General features: G+C 40.5%; 2 protein-coding genes and 1 long non-coding RNA gene across 3 annotated transcripts in view; 2 read left to right on the plus strand and 1 right to left on the minus strand.

Moving 5' to 3' along the window:
- Positions 1-19168, plus strand: part of LOC134019520 (uncharacterized) — a 38741-nt gene extending 19573 nt beyond the window's left edge. Inside the window, exon 11 of the mRNA XM_062460479.1 lies at positions 18435-19168. Within this exon, the coding sequence (XP_062316463.1) occupies positions 18435-18533 (99 nt within the window). The 3' untranslated portion in view covers positions 18534-19168. The remainder of the gene's footprint in view (positions 1-18434) is intronic.
- tnnt2a (troponin T type 2a (cardiac)) overlaps positions 1-19582 on the plus strand; it is a 51575-nt gene that overhangs the window by 19034 nt on the left and 12959 nt on the right. The window lies entirely within an intron of this gene.
- LOC134018201 (uncharacterized) lies at positions 6133-7072 on the minus strand. Its single transcript, XR_009929892.1, has 3 exons — positions 7014-7072; positions 6834-6969; positions 6133-6520 (listed from the first exon to the last, which is right to left on the minus strand). It is a non-coding gene; the product is annotated as an uncharacterized LOC134018201 (long non-coding RNA).

Below are 19582 nucleotides of genomic sequence, written 5' to 3' on the forward strand. Positions count from 1 at the left end.
AAACCTAGCATCTTCCACACCAGGTGGTTCTCTGAACGACTCACATGGAATGTCGTCTTCAGAATCTGAATGCACACTTACATCCTCAGACTCTTTAGTGGAATTTCGTGTTTTTGGCTTGTGTGGCTTTGGCATAACAAGTGGTTCTTCACTCAATGGGAGAGAACCACATGGAAGTAGAAGGTCTCTATGAAGAGTACGCAAGGGACCATCCCTGTCCTCTGGTCTTAGAGTATAGACTGGAATGTCTCCAGCTTGCTTCACAACAACATAAACTTCCTGCTCCCATTTATCTGCAAGTTTATGCTTACCGCGCAGGCGGACAGATCTAACTAAGACTCGGTCACCAATTTCTAACTTGGAAACGGTTACTTTTCTATCAAACCTGGCTTTGTAGCTATCTTATAACTTTCCTCCAGATGGAATTTAAGACTCTGAACATACTGTGAATGGGACTTGTATTGACCATCTTTTAAGGGTAGTCCGAATGCCAAGTCTACAGGCAACCTCGGTTGACGACCAAACATTAGCTCATAAGGTGTGAACCCTGTTACATCGTTTTTCGTACAATTATAGGCATGTACTAGGGGTCTTACAAAGTTTCGCCATTGTGTTTTTTTCTTATTCTCTAATGTCCCTAGCATACCTAGTAACGTTCTGTTAAAACGTTCTACCGGATTCCCTCTAGGATGATATGGGGTAGTACGAGTCTTATGGATACCAGCAACCTTGCAAAGCTCTTTGATTGTATGAGACTCAAAGTCAGGTCCTTGGTCGCTGTGCAAGCGTTCTGGAATTCCATAGTGAACCATAAAATTGTCCCAAAGACATTTTGCAACAGTCTGTGCTTTCTGGTTTGGTGTTGGAATGGCAACTGCATATTTTGTAAAGTGATCTGTGATCACTAAATATCTTTCGTATTACTACTATCAGGCTCTAAAGACAAACAGTCCATACAAACAAGCTCTAGAGGTCTGGTAGATTGTATGTTCACTAAAGGTGCAGCTTTTTCTGGCTGAGTTTTCCTACGAATGCATCTATCACAGGTTTTGACCCTTTTCTCTACATCTTCTGCCATTTTTGGCCAATAGAACCTGGTTCTTACCAAATCTGTGGTACGCTCGATACCTAGGTGGCCCATGTCATTATGAAGACTTTGCAGAACAACAGCTCGAAACTCTTCGGGTAAGACTAACTGGTATGTTATACAGCCGTTGTCTTGGCGCCTTCAATAAAGTATTTGATTGTGTATTTCGAGTCGACTCCACTCCCTTAGAAAGAAAGGAACCTCAGGGAGCTCTTTTCTAACCGTTGGAGGTAGCCTTTCTCCACTTTCAATGCAAGCTATAACTACACTGAGACAGGGATCAGCTCGCTGTTTATCACAAATATCCTTTTCAGACAGATGGGGAAGGATAGGTAACCCCCCATATTGTTCTTCATTCACAAAACTATCTGGTAAAGCTTGAGAAGATATTGCTAGCGACTGCACTAGAGTTATGACATTAGTTGTGTTATCTCCATTAGTTGTGTTGAAAACCAAATGCCTGTCACATATGGCATGTACAACATCTTGACTCAGCCCATTTCCAGGATTAGGTAAGTGTATTTGAGTAAACTGACGTATACGGTCTTGTTCTTTCTGAGACATAAGATCATTGGATAACTCTCCATGAGGTCGTCTAGACAGACCATCTGCGTCTGCATTCAACTTGCCTGCCCGATATTGAAGCTTAAAAGTAAAAGTGGACAATGCTGATAACCATCTATAACTGGTAGCGTCCAGTTTGGCAGTGGTAAGAATATATGTCAAGGGGTTACTATCAGTTACTACTGTGAACGAACTTCCATACAGATAATCACTTAACTTTTCAGTTACCGCCCACTTCAAAGCCAAAAATTCTAGTTTGTGAGCTGGATATCGTGACTCACTACGAGATAATCCTCTGCTAGCATATGCTATGACTCTCATACAACCCTCTTGCTCTTGATACAAAGCTGCCCCAAGTCCAGTAGCACTAGCATCTGTATGAAGGACATATGGTAACTCAGGGTCAGCAAACCCAAGAACAGGGGCAGTAGTAAGTTTCTCTATGACTGTTTTAAATGCAACATCACAGGCAGAAGTCCAACGGTCACCAAATGGCTTCTTTGGGTCATAGTATTGGTTAGTTTTTGTCTGGTGCTTGGCATGTTTGTGCAGTGGTGGATAACCGGCAGTTAAACTAGTGAGGGGTCGTACTACACTGTAATAGTCTTTAATGAATCGTCTGTAGTACCCTGAAAAACCAAGGAAAGACCTAAGCTCCTTCAGGGTTTTAGGTTTCGGCCATGTTTTCAGAGCTTCTACTTTTTCGGGATTGGTCTCCACTCCATTCTGGGATACTACATGTCCCAAGTATTTGACAGAATTCTGAAAGAATTTGCATTTCTCGGGAGAAAGTTTTAACCCGTATTCTTTCAAACGATGCAAAACTCGCATCAGTCTCGTCTCATGCTCTTCCAAAGTTTTTGAAAAAACGATGATGTCATCAAGAAAAACAAGGACTTCTTTAAAATTCATGTCACCCATGCACTTTTCCATCAGTCGTTGGAATGTGCTAGGTGCATTCGTGACACCTTGTGGCATGCGGTTGAACTCCCAGAAGCCCATGGGACATACAAAAGCTGTCTTAGGTTTGTCCGACTCTTCCACCTCAATCTGGTAATAACCAGATTTCAAGTCAAGGACTGAAAACCATTTAGATCCAGTAAGGGATGAAAATGTTTCTTCCAGGTTTGGAAGTGCGTACGCATCTTTCACAGTCTGGAGATTAAGTTTTCTGTAATCAATACAGAGGCGAACGTCTCCATTCTTTTTCCTCACTACTACTATCGGTGAAGAGAATGGGGATTCTGATTCACGGATCACTCCGGCTTGAAGGAGCTCTTTCAAGTGCTTACGCACAGCTTCCAGATCATTTGGGTGTACAGGACACGCTCTGTGTTTGAAAGGTGTCTCATCTGAGAGTTTGATTTGGTGCTTAACCTGAGCAGTTCTTCCAAAATCAAGCTCATCCTGGGAAAAAACTTCAGGCATAATGCTCATTCTCTGCGTGACACGCTCCCTCCACTCAGCAGTGATGGGGGAATCATCAAAGTTGAATCTCAGATTGGACTTCTGAGCAGAGATAGACTCTGGAGTAACTATTGGCTCTTGTGAAAGAACCTTCTGAATGGCACTAATCTCACCAATAACACACCTCTGGGGAATGATAACATCATGTTCAGACTCATTGATAAGAACTACTGGTATCTTATATGGTTGTTTATTAGGCAAGTTGATTAGACTAGGCTTCACAAACAGCCCACCTGGCAAGGAGGACAAAGATGGATGCTCCAAAACTATACACTTCTCAGTAGTGGGACCCTTTACAATGACACAACCTTCCAGGACTACAGTTTGTCCAGAAGGGACTATCTGTGGACTTTTGCTTGAGTACTTAACAAGCCCAATGTTACTACCTTTGCTTTGTCTTTGCCTCAATTCAAGGACTTTCAGTACTGCTTTATAGCCATGTAGCGTTGGCAGCTGCATCTCAGAAGCAGTTTCCGAATAGATCTCGTACAATACATCCAGCGTATTGGTACCGATCAAAACAAATGAGTTGGATGCAACATGGACATCTGGAACTACTAAGGCGAGTGTTCCCACCTCTATATCTATACCAAGGAACTCCTTGGGGAATGTGACATTTAGCTCAATGTATCCCAAATAGGGTACAGACTGACCATTGGCTCCCTCTACTTCTAACAGGTCAAAAAGTGGCTTAATTTGATATTCAGACAGATGTTTCTGAAAGAATGAGTGAGGAACCGTGGTAACTTGTGAGCCTGTATCTATTAAACAATTGATTGGGTTTCCTTCTATTTTCACTTGCACTGTGCTTTTAGTACCAATCAGCCCTGTTGGTAATTTGAAATGGCAAGGTTTTGCATGAGACAGTTTCAACGTGGCACGGCTTTTGGCAGTTGTTTTAGGTTTGCTCTCAGCGGGACATAGATGACTGTCTGCAGTCCCTGTCTGTCCCTCGACAAGAACTGATTTTAGTTTAAAGGAGCTGCAGGAGTGTTCTGCATTTCCCACAACTGTTGTCGCTGTCTAAGTTCTTTTCTTTTTGATGCTACCAGAGCAGGATTTGCATCAGAATCACAGGTAGCAACAATATGCCCATCCTCCCCACACCGAAAGCAATACCAAGGCTTGGGCTTGGAACTAGTGCTCTGATGAGGAGATGGCCTAGTGTCTGTCTTTGCATGATCAGGTTTTAGTGTTTCTGTCACTTTCAATGATTCTCCCTTAGATGTTCGGTTTTTCTTTTTGGTAAGAGATGTCAGCTGACTTTTTAAGTCTGCTACTTGTTTCTTAAGCTCATCTATGCTATTTGAGTCGGATGTGGCTTTTGTTTTGTCACAATCACGCACGCTCTGTTCATGTGACATAACTTTCTGCTTAGTTACGCCTAAGTGCTGCCTCATTCTAGTAGCTTTGGCCTCTTGTCTATCTTCTTCGGTACGTAACAGAAGGCTATGTTTCTTACGTTATAGGTGGAGGTCAGCAAGTAAGTTGCTGTCCCAACAACCTCTACAAAACTGCTTGAGAAGGTGCTTGTCTACATCTTGCACTGGAATGCCTCCCCTACGCACAGCATTATTTAGGGCGATCTGAAGGCGTTGTAAGTAGATGGAGGGTTTTTCACCAGAGTTTTGTAGCGTGTTCATAAAACGCACAAACAGTTCTTCATCATCCTCAACTGTAGCAAATGCAGAGTCTAAGATTTCCAAATATGATGTAGGCAAAGCCTCAGGATCGAGGTGTCTGATAACATTACAGGCGGGGAAAAGAAGGCTGTCAAGAATCTTACGAGTTTTCTCAAGATCAGAGACAAAAGTGTCTTTCATCATCAAGTCAACATGAGAACGCCATGTGTCATAATCAACTTTGTTGTACGGTCTAGGGATCTTCCCAGAAAACGGTTTTAATCTCAAGGTAGGATGAGGGTGTGAGGATTTATCCTCGCTTCTAACTATGTGCTCTACCACTATCTTTTGCACTTCAGGTGGATTGAGCTCACTAGGGCTCAGATGTGTCTTTAACCTAGGTGAGAAAATAGGTGTTGCAGTCTGGTTAACACCTAATGGGCCTGGTTTCACAGGGTAAGGAACATTAGTAGATAGCGGTTGTGGAAACTCAGGTTGGCTGGGCTCTACTAGCCGCTCAGGGTTATCCATGTGTTGAGTTGAAGTGCGATGTTCAATAGACTCTTCTATTTGTGACCTCTTTTAAGACTTCTTCAAAGTATTTTCCACTCAGCTTGGCTATTCCTTTCAACTCACTTAAGTATGTTTGTGTAACATTACTCCCTAACTTTTGTGTGTAAACACCTGCCAAGGCTCTCACTTGGTACGTGACAGTAGGATCATCTGATAGCGAATGACTAAAAGGCAAAACAGATTCTAATGCTTCTAAGGCAGTGCCGTAAGTATACTCCACTATCATATCTGTATGAAACTCTGATGCTGTATCATCTATTTTAAGTGTTCTATTTATTGAACCATACGATTTTAAGACGTCTAGAATCTCTTCATCTTTCTCTGACCATGTGAAGCCACTCACTAGAACCGTGTTGGGAACTTTAACACCTAACTGGTCAATTACATCCATTTTGTAGCAATGCAGTGTGTTGCTAGAACAGTATGATTCCGGGATTATTGCTTGGCAATGACTAGACTCCTGGCTAGCTCGCCATTTATTTCTGTAACCCTTATTGATAATAAGTTACAAGTGTGTGTGGTGTATTTAGGACTAGATTGACAGAAGACCAAATTCGGCTATGGAGTCTAGCATACACAATAATACCCGGAATCACAACACACAATTACTTTCCTTTTTGGTAATATCAATCCCTTTTATTACATTAAAGATGAAAAAAAAAAAATCAGAATATACCCTTCTTGTCCCAATTATTGATTTTTTATTAACCGTTTAGTTTTATGCATTAACTATTACCTATTTGTTATTATCCATTTACTATTTATTAATATTATTATTATTAATATTATGTACTAACGTCTATTCATTATCTATTAAGTTCTAATTTTATTTATATATTAACGCAACTTATTTATTCAATAATATTACTCTTTCCGATATCTTTGAAATGTTACTTTTTCAAACAATCCCCTTTCAAATAATACCTTATAAATAATTCCCCTTTTAAATGTTACCCGGGTAACAAAAGAAAAGAAAATACATCAATATCAATGGTCTAAATAACAATGTAGCTAACACACAAATCTTTGATACCTAGAACCGGTATGCACACCCTACCACACTGCAGAGTGGACTGGTGTGTATAGGACAAAGTCTCTCAATCTTCTGCATGCAATTCTTTGAAGTTCTTCTCCGTTGGGTTGTAGCTCGCCATCAAATGTGGAATCCAATCCAGGATCAACTCGAACTCAAACTCTCCAAAAAAACCTGACCTATGTGGGCAAGGTCAGAACTTATGTTCAAACTCTTATTTACAATGAATAATTATAAACAAAACAAGAATCTATTCTAAATATGGTATATACACTTAGTACCAACTGGCCACATCAATACCAAATATATATGACCTCGTGCTCTGCCTCGTGCGACAGTAGCTATGTAGCATAGCTATGGCGACCTAGCCACCTGCGCTACCAATTAACAAAACAGTTCCCAAATTCAAATATACCACATCACAAATATAATACATATCTTAACAAACATTGTTCGAGTGACATACATAGCATAGCCAAGTTATCACTTACAATACTAGCAACGGCATTTCTTACCAATGCGGTACAAAATCTCGACTGCAGAATCCCCACAACTCGCAATCTTCAATTCGGTAGAACCCGACAATGTGAAGCTTATTCTTTAACTGTTTGAGTGATTTTTTTCTAAATTAACCTCTGTTCCGATAATGTGAAGGTTATTCTTTAACTGTTTGAATGTTTTTTCTAAATTAATCTCTGTTCGTCAGCGTGGCTGCTCTCATCCTCGTCTTGGTATGAAAAAGAAAGAAGAACGAGCACACGCGAGTTTTATTAGGCACCTGTTTCTGATTGGTTATTGAATTGGGGGTTTCTGATTAGTTGTGCCAACTTAATAAGTATTTTTATTTATTTTATTTTCAAAACAAAATCGAACCATCGCTCCACTTCAGGCTAACATCAAAACAAACAGTGTAAAACAATCCATGAATATCATATTTTAACCTGGGTTACATTATGGTTTGAATCGTTTGGAATTCGGGAATCTCGGGAAACGTCCGGCTTCTGAACTGGTTGCAGTTCCACTCTGGTTCCATATGAGGGCGCTCACCAGTGATTGCAGAATGAATGGAGATCTATGGAGCTATACCCCTCCAAATCCACTTGTCTCTGGATATAATTTTTTTGTCTCGTAATTTGAATGTTGCATTCGAAAGAGGAGGCAAAGAAAATACACACTGCTGGGTGTTTTTAAGTTGCTTTTTTGTTCTAAAAAGCCTTTTAAAATGTCAATGACGTCATACACATCGTACGGACAGAGATACTGCTTTACGGCAAGCTCTTTTTTTTTCAAGCCATTGACAACACAGCTGACAGGTTAGGCTCTCCTTGTCAATACACGTGCTCGAAAGAGTTTTGGTTTGTCAATGTTTTAAAGACCACGCTGAAATTCAGAGGTGTCAAAAGTATTCACATTCATTACTCAAGTGGAAGTATAGATACTAGGGTTTAAAAATACTTCTGTAGAAGTTGAAGTATAAATTCAAGCTTTTTACTAAGTAAAAGTATAAAAGTACTGGTTTCAAAACTACTTAAAGTATAAAAGTTAAAGTAGTAAGGGGAAAAAATGCCATTAAGGACAAAAGCTTAGGCACAGGGGTCTTTAATGCACGACCCCACCTCCCCCCCAAAAAACATTTTTCCAAAGGCCATAATGACTTGTTATATTGAAATGTGAATGTTGAAAAATGTGGGCTGTACCTGTTTATGCCCATTGAAAATGAACGCATTTTAGTACAATGCAAATACATTAAAGAACCATATATGTGTAGCCTACTACTAAGCATTAACATGTGTTTCATGGAGCGGAAGATATGATGACAAGTTGCCTATAAGTATTGTAATGCTGCAAATAGTCAAACTTCAGAGGCATGTTCAATCATCAATATCCTTCATTCAAATTAGACGGCGAGTTTGTGAAAGCCATTCGCTCGTGGTAGCCTACTTGGGTGTGCAGAGCTTGCAGCGCATTCGAAAGGAGTTGTTTTTGCAACCAAACATGTCGAAAAATTCTTCCAGGTACGGCCAGGGATGTAGAAGGGTTGGCTAATCTTCCTAGCTACCAACCTCCTTGCTGGTGCTTGGTTTGGACATTTTGCTCGAGTTCTTTTGAGCCTCTGCCATTGACATCTTCGTAGGCTACATACGTCTGCTATTTCCTTGCTGGAGTTTGACGTGATTTTGTGTCATGTGCAGATGGATCACGTATAAATCAATAGGGTGTCGAAATGGTATATGTTTATACTTCTCATCCAACCACAATCAAATTCACTCTATCCGGATGGCGCGTTTTTTCTGGATAGTTTTTTTTGTGTGTTTTTTGGAACGATGACAAGCCAGAATGAAAACAAGCCGAACTGAAATTGGAGTAACAAGGCTATTTTTAAAATGTAAGGAGTAGAAAGTACAGATAACTGCGTGAAAATGTAAGGAGTAGAAGTAGTCGGCTGAAAAATAATTACTTCAGTAAAGTATAGATACCCAAAATTTCTACGTAAGTAAGGTAACGAAGTATTTGTACTTCGTTACTTGACACCTCTGCCGAAATGTTCACCCACACACACACTTCGGATGCCATCAAGCGGGATCTCTGGTCGTAATCAGTCCTTCACTAACCGATCAGCATTCATTAGCAGAATGCTAGCGTGTTATGGGCAACAACGACTCACCTTGTAAGAGATCGAAAGGACATAAGTACTCGTTCATTCAACTTTCGACCTATAATCCATGTTGAACTTGAAAAACTACAATCAAATCTGAGATTTCTCAACGACAATCAGGCGAAAGAGACAAATTTAGCCGTCTAGCTCCATAGACTGCAACCAAATTCAGTACAATGGGGCTTAATAGGGAGTGGACAGGCTCTCCGTAGACGACTCTGATGCAGTGGATGAAAATTGCTAGCTTCGCACAACTTGCCAACACCCAGGGTTGCCATACCTGCGGGTTTCTAGCCAAATTGAGCTACTTTGAAAACAGTGTCGCGGGTGAAAATCGTCGTGGGTGGCGGGTTTTTGGGCCACTTTTAAACCTCACTGCGGCCGCTGCATTTCTGTCCCGTGGCGGCCAGCGCTGGGAGATAGGGAAACAGCATGGATGGGGAAAGTTTGAGGGGAGTGTTCAGAGTTCATAACCTACACACACTTCCTTTAGTAAAGTGTCTCCTCACTTTCATATAGTAATTGTTGCTCTGTGTCTCTGTTTGGTGGTGATAGCAAGCGGCACTATTAAATTATTTGTTGTAATGAACCAATGAAACATGAAAATAGCAGAAAACAAGGAAAATATTAATCCACCAGTTATTTTTACATTTTAACTATGGAGGCATCTATTGGATAAATGTGTTAACTCCTCTGTTGTACACCCAAAACATATTGGGCTAGTTTTCAGGCTCAGAATGGGTTTTATTCACCATGAAAGTTTGCACAGACAAGGAATTTGCTTTGGCAGGAAGGTACAAACATTAAATATATAGGAATCTAAAATTTAAATATGAAGACTAACTATACTAAGGGTACATAACTAGCAAACTAAGTGTACATAACTAGCAATGGAATTAGATTAAAATAAACTGTACAATAACATATAAAATAAAATATAAGTTGCAGTTTTGGGCTGGTTCTGAGCACTCGTTGAGCTGGAATTTTTTGCTGGACCTGGCAACCCTGACATAACCTTTAATAATCGAAATTAGAAGTAGCCTAGGCCTACATGGAGTTGGATGACCCAGAGCATGTATTTTACAAAGACTGCTGCAAAAAATACAAATGTTAGCACATTATGTTGAGATGTTGTTTTGATGACTGTTGGAGAAACAAGTTGTCTAAATATAGCTTATGCCATTTTTATGTACCATGTCAGCTGTTAATGTGAAAAAGGAAAGCTCAGAGGAGGTTAAAGGCTTGGTGACCGGTGTGGATTGTGAACAGCCACTGTGCACTTGTTTTTTAAATACTGAAACATTTGTCGACAGTGACATCTAGTGGCATCTACAGTATTAGCAGGTATTGATAATCTGCTTTAACCTGGTTGAATTTGGTTTAACCTGGTAAAGTCCCCAGTAGCTGTAGTAAACCAGAAGGGTATTCCAGGTAGCAGGTTTAACAAACTGTGAGCCTAACCCTGAACTCTGAGTTGAGTTACTCTAAAATGGGAAACTCCGACCTTTCGGTTCCAGAAAAGCTGATTTGAATTTGTGAAGTCAACTCTGAGTATGTCCACTCTGAGTTAAGCGCTGGCATGAAACTATTAAAAGCCAACATCAATGGAGCTCCGATACTAGGAACCACCATTATACCCGGCAACCAAAAAAGTTGTCCTACTTCACCACACTTTAGATATGTTTTCCCAGCTAACACAGTTAGGTTGCCCTTACGTTGCCGCAACGTCACTCGATGACCAAACATACGTTGCGGCAACGTCTTTGGCGACGTTGCGGGACCGTGCATCTGTGGGACGCCAGAACGTAACCGCAACGTAATCTTGTGACGTTGCCAGTCCGTAACCGCAACGTTGTGGCAACGTTGTGGCAACGTTATTTTCCGACGTTGCCAGTCTGTAACCGCGACCTCCTAGCAACGTCATTTTCCGACGTTGCCAGTCCGTAACCGCGACCTCCTAGCAACGTAATTTTGTGACGTTGCCAGTCCGTAACCGCGACCTCCTAGCAACTTAATTTTGTGACGTTGCCAGTCCGTAACTGCAACGTTAACTAAGTAACCTATATTTCTCAATTCTACTGCTTATATTGGGGCAGTTCATGTGCAGACCTCATTTGCCCAAAATGCTACTTGTTCTTGTATAATAGGCTACATGGTAGCCAACTTTAGGAGGACTATGTTTGTGTGATGTGTAGCCTAACTCCAGCTAATCATAAACAAGGCAGCATTTCCATGTAACATTGTCATTTTATTTCAAACAAAGTGCCAAACAGTGAATTAAAATAACCAATAACCATAACCTGTAATGTGTCTGTCATTAAAGACAAGTAAAACAAGTTTACAAGAGTTAGCATGATTGGCATACACTGTGGTTCTTCTAGATTAGCTGTAACATTGATGTAAATAACAAATGTTACCTTGAATGGTTGTATACAAAGCATATATTTTTTTGAGTGTCTTATATTTGCACTTGCCTGGCTGCCAGCTGTTTTCCTGGGCCCCCAATTGGTTCACCTCCACCAGACCAGAGTTGACATCTAGGGGTATGGAATCTGGTGATGCAAAAGTTTTAAGTCATGCTTTTGCTTCAAAACATAGCCTTTAGGTTGCCATGGCTCATACAATTATTGTCACTGTTTTAAACGGTCATTCATTACTTTACCATAATTTCCCAGGGACACAGTGCTAGGCCGTGTGACGGTGGTAGGATAATCTGTACAGAAATGAAAATGGAATGTAGTTTATGTACATAGTTATAGCATATTGATATTAAAGGAGTAGCATTGCACATATGTGATCGTTCGAAAGCAGGGCCCCACATCGTAGCGTCGCACATGTGTGATTCTGAACATTCCAACCGACTGTTTTCCGATAGACAAAAACTATATGACAAACGCTATAGTATGGCTTCAAAATTTACAATTAGTAGGCTAACAAGTAACACTAGCAGGTAGTAGCATTGCTACGAGTATTATGCTAGGTTGCTAGGTAACGGAAGCTAATTAAAGCTACCTAGCTGCCGTTTTGGAAAAATAACTGGTGCAAGCGTCGGAAGTATTTAGAACTCACGCATCTAAAGGTTAAAACGAATAAATCCAAAAACAGATGTCATGTACAAATTGGAAAATTTAGTGACATGATACTTTTATAGACGCCATTGCTGTGCATGCCATGACCGACTGTGATTAAAACGTGATCAGCCACGCTAGCTACACAGTCTTTGAAAATTCCGGGCTAAATAAACTATTTTGGGACAAGGTTTTTTAACAGTTCTGAACGTTTATTTTCACTGATTCTTTTGTGGGTGATTTGTGAGACGCTAAACTTTGATAACATGTAGGCCTATGCATTTTCAGTATTTCAACATAACTTTCTGGAGGGTTTAACCTCTACTGTACTGTAGCTAGCGAAATCCTAACGTAAACAATGTGAATCTGATAGCACATGAACAGGCTAAATGGCCTAAATTTCAAACATATACGTATTAGCATGCCCCATCCAATTTCTGAAAATATGTTTATATATTTAAACTATTTCTGTAGAGAAACTCACCTTTGAAGTAGCTAATTTCCAGTTGAAATCCAATGCGTACAAGACGGTGTTGAACCCCTGCAAAATCTCTTCTGAAACCCCAGTTTCAGCGATGCGTTGAAATGGGCATGCGCAAAGTTGTTGCTCAGGGGCAGACTGAGGGGCAGGTTTGCTAAGGAAGAATTGTAATATTCTGTGATGACTTGTCTTTGGAAATGAAACTCTTAAGAGTCGCTTACCATTTGGTCACATTTAACAATTTTGTATCACAAAAATTATTGGAGCACAAATTTGCATTGTGTGTCATACAGCTTTGGTGTGCTATACAAAGAATATTTGCTTAATCATGTTACACATCCAGGGCTCCAGAATAACTTTTTCCCTTGGTTGCACTGGTGCGCCTAACTTTTTTTATTTAGGTGCACCAGCACAAAATTTAGGTGCACCCAGATTTTTCCTTGCGTCGCCACAATTTCAAGGTCACCTTTTTATCACGCTCCGGTATACATTCATATATATTATGGAAATGACCTTAAACAAGAATAAGGTGTAGGTAAATATTGGTTTTATTTGACGCACAATTAAACTGTATATAAAAATATTTTAAGTGCTTTACTGAGCTGCCAAACTAAAACATTGCAAGCAAAATAAAACATTTTAAAATAGAAAGTGCTACTGTTTAAAAGTGCTTCCCTGAACTGAGACCTAACATTTCATGGCTCAAAGTCTTATAGCGGGTCCCCCCTTGCTGTCGCATGCCCTTCAGATGGCCAACACCTGTAATTTTGCTTTCTTGCCCTTTGGCCTTGGCTAAACCAGCTTGCCACACTCTCCCTAGCATCAACATCCTAGCTCCATGGGTTAGCTCCATGGCCCAGCTCCGTAACTCAGGGGTGGGCAATTCATTTTGACAAGGTGCCACATGAGAAACCTGAAATGTGTTGGAGGGCCTCATCAACGATAACTTGAACTTAATTCTGCTCACTATTCATTTTCCCCCATTGTAAAAAGCAGTAAAGTATATATTTTGATTAGCTACTACTGGTTATCAGAAGAATAAGGATATTCTGTAAATATTTATATAAATATTTTACATGTTGGTCAACTAGGAAAAGACTATCGAAGTAACAGTAAAAACTAAAATAATCATTACATCAGTGTTTCATTTTATTTGTAACTAGTTAATCTTCACCAACACTGAAAAGTTGTTTTGCAGTATGTTAAAGATACGCAATTGATCAACTTTATACAAAAAGCAATACTTTTTTGCAGTTCATTTTGTTATGTGAGAGGAATCCAGTGGGCTTGAACAAGTGCATCGAAATCTGTCTGAATGTCTGAGGTGGATATGCGAAGAACAGCTGACAGGTGATGATCCGAGTGTGCAATTTAACTCGCAAACCATCAGCCCGCGCCCACTGAATCAGTCAAGTTCTTATTATGTCCGCGTTAGTTTTTTTCTTGAGTCCCTTAGTGCCGATTCAAATTGTAATCCTTCAACACAGCGACCTGTTCTCCAAAACTAAGAACACAGCTTTGACTTTGACCTCAGTAAACAGATACTTAGAAGTCCATGTCTTGTTAAAAACTCTACATTCTGTATCAACCTTTCGTTTTTCATTTTCGAGGGCTAACCACCAAACTCTCCTGTCGGTGAGGTTGCGCAAGCGCACATATGTAAATTGCCTGATCACTAGTGTTTCAGGACTACATATTTACAACCGCTCAACACATGTATTTATTTTTAATTTTTGATTTACCTCACGCGGGCCGGATTGGAACAGCCTGTGGGCCGGTTGTGGCCCGCGGGCCGTACAATGCCCAGGTCTGCCATAACTGATTCTCTGGTGCTCAGGTCATAATTTCAATCACACAGCACGGAGCAGTGTAGGCCTACAGGAATATCTGTACCACAGCCAATCAGAGGCAAAGACCCGCCCCATCTCTGTCTCTGATTAGTTTAGACCACGATATGATCCAACCATGAGTGTGAGTTCCGTCAAAGAAGAAACAAACGCTTCGATCCTGGAGAGGCAGCGGATGCGAGGAGGTTAGGTGCACCGGTGCAACCTAGTAAAAAAAATTGTCGCACCCGTACAAATTTTGGTCGCATATGCGAACAAATTGGTCGCACTCTAGAGCCCTGGACATCACACATTGATTGCTTTTGTACATGTTTATAGTAAAGAATGAAAGACTAAATTATATTCCAAATTCAGTGGAATACGTGCTGGGTGCAACATTTAATATTGTGTGTGATTGAAATTCATGTAGACTATGGCTACATTGCAAAAGTGTCAGAACTGAGAGCAGTCCAGTGTGATCTCTCCATCTCTGGATAAACCACTAGCCTATATTGCACTCGAGATCCGTTGTCCTGCGACCAAAGAGCGACTTAACCGCAACTTAACCCATGGTACCAAAATTAATGTATCCAGCCGACCAAGGTACAACGTCACGGCAACGTTGTCCACGGGACCAAAAAATAACGTAACCAGCCGACCGAGGTACGACGTCGCGGCAACGTTGTCCACGGGTCTAAAAATAAGGTAACCAGCCGACCGAGGTACAACATCGCGGCAACGTTGCCCACGGGTCTAAAAATAACGTAACCAGCCGACCAAGGTACAACGTCGCGGCAACGTTGTCCAGGGGACCAAAAAATAACTTGACCAGCCGACCAAGGTACGACGTCACGGCAACGTTGTCCACGGGTCTAAAAATAACGTAACCAGCCGACCAAGGTACGACGTCGTGGCAACGTTGTCCATGGGACCAACTGGCAACATTCCCTTTATAACGTTGCTACGACGTTGCCACGACTTTGCCAGAAGGTAACGTCGCGGGTTACCAACTGAGCACTTACTGGCAACGTTGCCGCAACGTCATGTGTTAGCTGGGTTTATTACGTGTTTATGGTCAACATGAGCACAGCCTATTCCGGAAAAAAGCAACACGGCTGTAACAGCGTATATAATTGCCGTGGGAGACAATTGCTGCCGAATCAATGCATACATGCAGTAGACAGTCCATACATTGAACATTTAACCCCACTGTCCGTTAAAATTACAGGAGAAAAAATGGTGGACTTAATAAAATAGCATGTTCAATGTTATATTAAATATAAAAACATACTACAAACAGATAAGGCATATTTTGCTTAGGCCTATACGCTTGTGATTGTAGCCTCTACGTCACTTTGGTTTTATTCATATTCGATACATATGATACAAAGTAAATATCGGTTGGTGCCTATTTCAAGTTGTAGTAGCAGTTACCCCCAACAGAATGCTTTTCATCACAGAATGATAATGATGATTACGATGACGAAGAGACATTGACTGGTGCCGCAGAAATGGATGCCTGGTAGCGGCTTTAGTGAAAACTTTGAGTTGGTTAACCCTGAAAAGAGGCATACTCCGGGTTTTTTTCGTTCCAGAAAGAGAGGTTACGCTAACGTTTGGTCAGTGTCCATGGTAACTTACTCTGTGAACCTAACCTGCTCGCTAGCAGGTTTTCCATGACAAACTGGTTAATCAGACCACGATTGGATCATTCCCTAATTAATATATATTTGAGCTTCAACATTTTTCTGCAGAATAATTCAGCTATGACACAGTGTGGACATGTTCTCAATTTGGAACACAAACACGGAACGAGATGGGAGAGCAGTCAGAGATACAATATGCTATAATAATGTATAATTGAACCATCACTTCCCCTTTGTCGTATAAAGACAACATGCCTTTCATTTTATGATGTGTTTTTTATTCTCTGTAAGTGAAAATGCTGGACAGTAGGCAAACTCTTCAGCCTCTGATGGTGGTGGGGGTGGTGGACTCCCCCACCTGTTCTCTGGGCCTCTGCCTTTTCTCTGTTGGCTCTAACAGATGTCAAATTAGAATATGTTCAGTTAGCACACATTTTGAGAGTTGTATGTATACAAAATCATTTGCTTTCAAATGGACAAAATTAAATACTGGCAGTATTTTTGCTCAGAAAATGTAGTCACTGAATGCTGTTTAATGAATTTCAACAACATCACAATTGCTTGTATTGCAATTATATCTTACCGGTTTAAAGTATATATTTTTATTTAATCTTCAGTTGCTACCAAGTACGTTTGATGCCTGTTGCGTTGCACTTGTGTGAGAACATACAAATATTTAAGTGGAACACAAGATAAAACCCTGTTTTTTTCCCCAAATTATGCATTGACTCTGTAACAATTTTCTGCCACGGCCAACTCACGTTCTTTTGCTACTGCTATTACTTTTTAAATATTAAATAGCTGTTCATATTTGACATAAGCAGTCATTAATATTTACAGTTTGTCTGGGGAGAAAGTCTTCAAGTCTTTTTTTCCCTGTTGCCATGATGAATAGTGTTATCTGTGTTCCAATGATAAGGGCTTTTTATATCCTCAGGCGCAAGCTTTACTCAGAGTTAATCACACTCAAAGTTGACTAAACTAATTTCTACCTCCGGTTCTGAAACCATCAACTCGAGTTTGACAGCTCAATCAGTCAACCCAGAGTTGTGGTTTGAACTCAGCATAATGTTAACCCTGCTTTCTAAAATACCCCAAATGTCACAAACTAACTCTCACAAATATCTGAGTGGCCCCATTTAGCTCATTTCTATACATTCTGAATGGAGTGTCCCCAAAACCAACCACTAACAGCAAGGTTTACAAGTGAAGAACCCCCCCCCCCCCCCCCAATGCTGATACCTGTCCAAGTTATCATTGCTTAACATTTATTTGGGGGAAAGTCTTGTCATTAAGACCACTGTCTGACAGCTCAATCAGTCAACCCAGAGTTGTGGATTGAACTCAGAATAATGTTAACCCTACTACCTCAAATGTCACAAACTAACTCTCACAAATATCTGAGTGGCCCCATTTAGCTAATTTCTATACATTCTGAATAGTGTCCACAACACATAATTCACCAAAAGCTATTGCTCTCCCTTTTGGTCTGAGCAGGAAAAGCGGACCTTCACTTGTCAGCTGTATTGGCAAGTCCGCGAGATACAAATTTGTGTGGGCTATTTGTGGATTTGTTGTATCATACAACTAATGTTGCTCAACTTCTAGGATGAATCTATCGTCATCCTTAACGTAAATTCCTTTGACTTCTGGCCTCCTTTCACCGATGTAGTGAAGTGTTAAACGCTTTGTAAAAAATTAGGAGTCCTAAAATTAGGACTGACATACTCATAATTTGTTTGTGTTTCTCCTAAATTGGCAAGTTAGCTACTTTTAGCCTTAAGATATTTTATGGATACGGCGCCTGATCACTCCACTCTCTCTTACACACACACACTCTTTGTAGTTTTTGAAAATCTTGACCAGAGGCATAGGCACAGGCAGGAACTTAGGTAATACATTAACATGACCCACCTTGTACAAACTATGACATCCTGACACAATACAATCATTGGTGGCTCTCACCAGGAATAATCCATTCATCTGAGGGTAATCTCTTGCAGGGAGGATAAAGCTGTAACCGCCGGATCCAGTTGATATCCTGGCTTCCATTTACATCATTATGTTTTCTCAGTCGCTTTGGTACATTTTTTAGATCACAGTTGAAATTCTCAAAACTCTTTGTTGAACCTCCACATCATCTTGCTCTTGTGCTCATCCTAAAAACAATTTCTAATGTTTTTTTATTTTTACAAATTGTCAACCAGCCAGATTCCCTGTGAGTCATGCTTACCAGATGCATTTTGTAGTGTGGAGTGGGTTAGAGGTGGTTGTCTGTGATGTGGGGGTTAAGGGCTTGAGGTGTGTGTGGATTTTGAAGTGGTGTGTTTTTCTGTGCATGTGTATATTCATTACTTGCATGTGTGGTCATTTTAAAATCAATTCCACTCCACATCTCTCTGTCTCTCTAGGACCTGAGGCATGTGGACATCGTCAGTAAGAGAAATCTGTTTGAGAGACGAGGGGAGGTCTCCCCAAAATCAACCACCAACAGCAAGGTTTACAAGTGAAGAACTCCCCCCCAACCCTGATCCCTGTCCAAGTTATCATTGCTTAACATTTATTGTGGGGAAATACTTGTCATTAAGACCACTGTCTACCTTTTCTTTTTCTGTTAATGCTATTTTCCCCCTTTTCACAGAGAACCGAGAGTACAGAATGAAAGATGGCAGGACTGAATGTTACTTTAATTGATTTCTTTTTTTCTGTCTATGCTTTGTTTTACAACCCCTGTGTGCATAGTAGTGGAAAAACAAGAAAATATAAAAAAGATTGAGAAGTACATGATCAGAGGAGAAAAGTGTGTGGGGGAAAAGCTCTGTGATGCTCTGTGCTAAAGTGTGCTTAATTCTCTAAGGAAACTTTGGAGTCTCCTTTTAAGTCATTTTGACCTTAGGGTGATTCTTAAAGCACTTTGCAGTGGTGATGGCGCTGCATTTGATAAATGTCCATTCCTGAACTGAACCGGCAATACTGGGATTTTAATTCAGTGAATAAGGTGTGTGTGTCTGTGTTTTGACCCACATCTGATAAATACATGCCTTTGTGTCCCTACTAGAGCAGAGTACTGCTCAATACACTGTCTCTCAGGGCACAGTACTGCCTGACACACTGTCTTGCAAATAAAGTGTTATATACCTACAAAGCTCCATTGAAAGTCTATTTTTTCACTAATTCTAGATAATGAAATATCGGGTTGTATTTTTCCAAAAACCTTGCTTAGTTCTTCTGTCCTTGCTTAGGCACTGTTCTGACTCCTGACAAAAGATGGAAAAGGACAGACACCTCTACTCTACTCTAAAAACAGTTGCTCAAGAGGGGGGTGATAAGAGTGGAATGCATGTGTTTTTTCAATGGCAGCCTGCCACTGTGTGTGTGTGTTTTCAGGTTGCGTGTGAGTAGATTGTGTGCGTATTTTAAATTCTAGGTGTGTGTGTGGCACCAGTTTGTCCCCAACAACAGAATTATCCTTTTTTGGAAGTGATGATAAGGGTGTCTGCATGCTATCTCAGAAGTTATTAATAAACACAATGTGTCCCATGAAGCCTCTCTTCCACAA

The sequence above is a fragment of the Osmerus eperlanus genome, chromosome 4 (genome assembly GCF_963692335.1).
Source record: "Osmerus eperlanus chromosome 4, fOsmEpe2.1, whole genome shotgun sequence".
Taxonomy (NCBI): Eukaryota; Metazoa; Chordata; class Actinopteri; order Osmeriformes; family Osmeridae; genus Osmerus; species Osmerus eperlanus.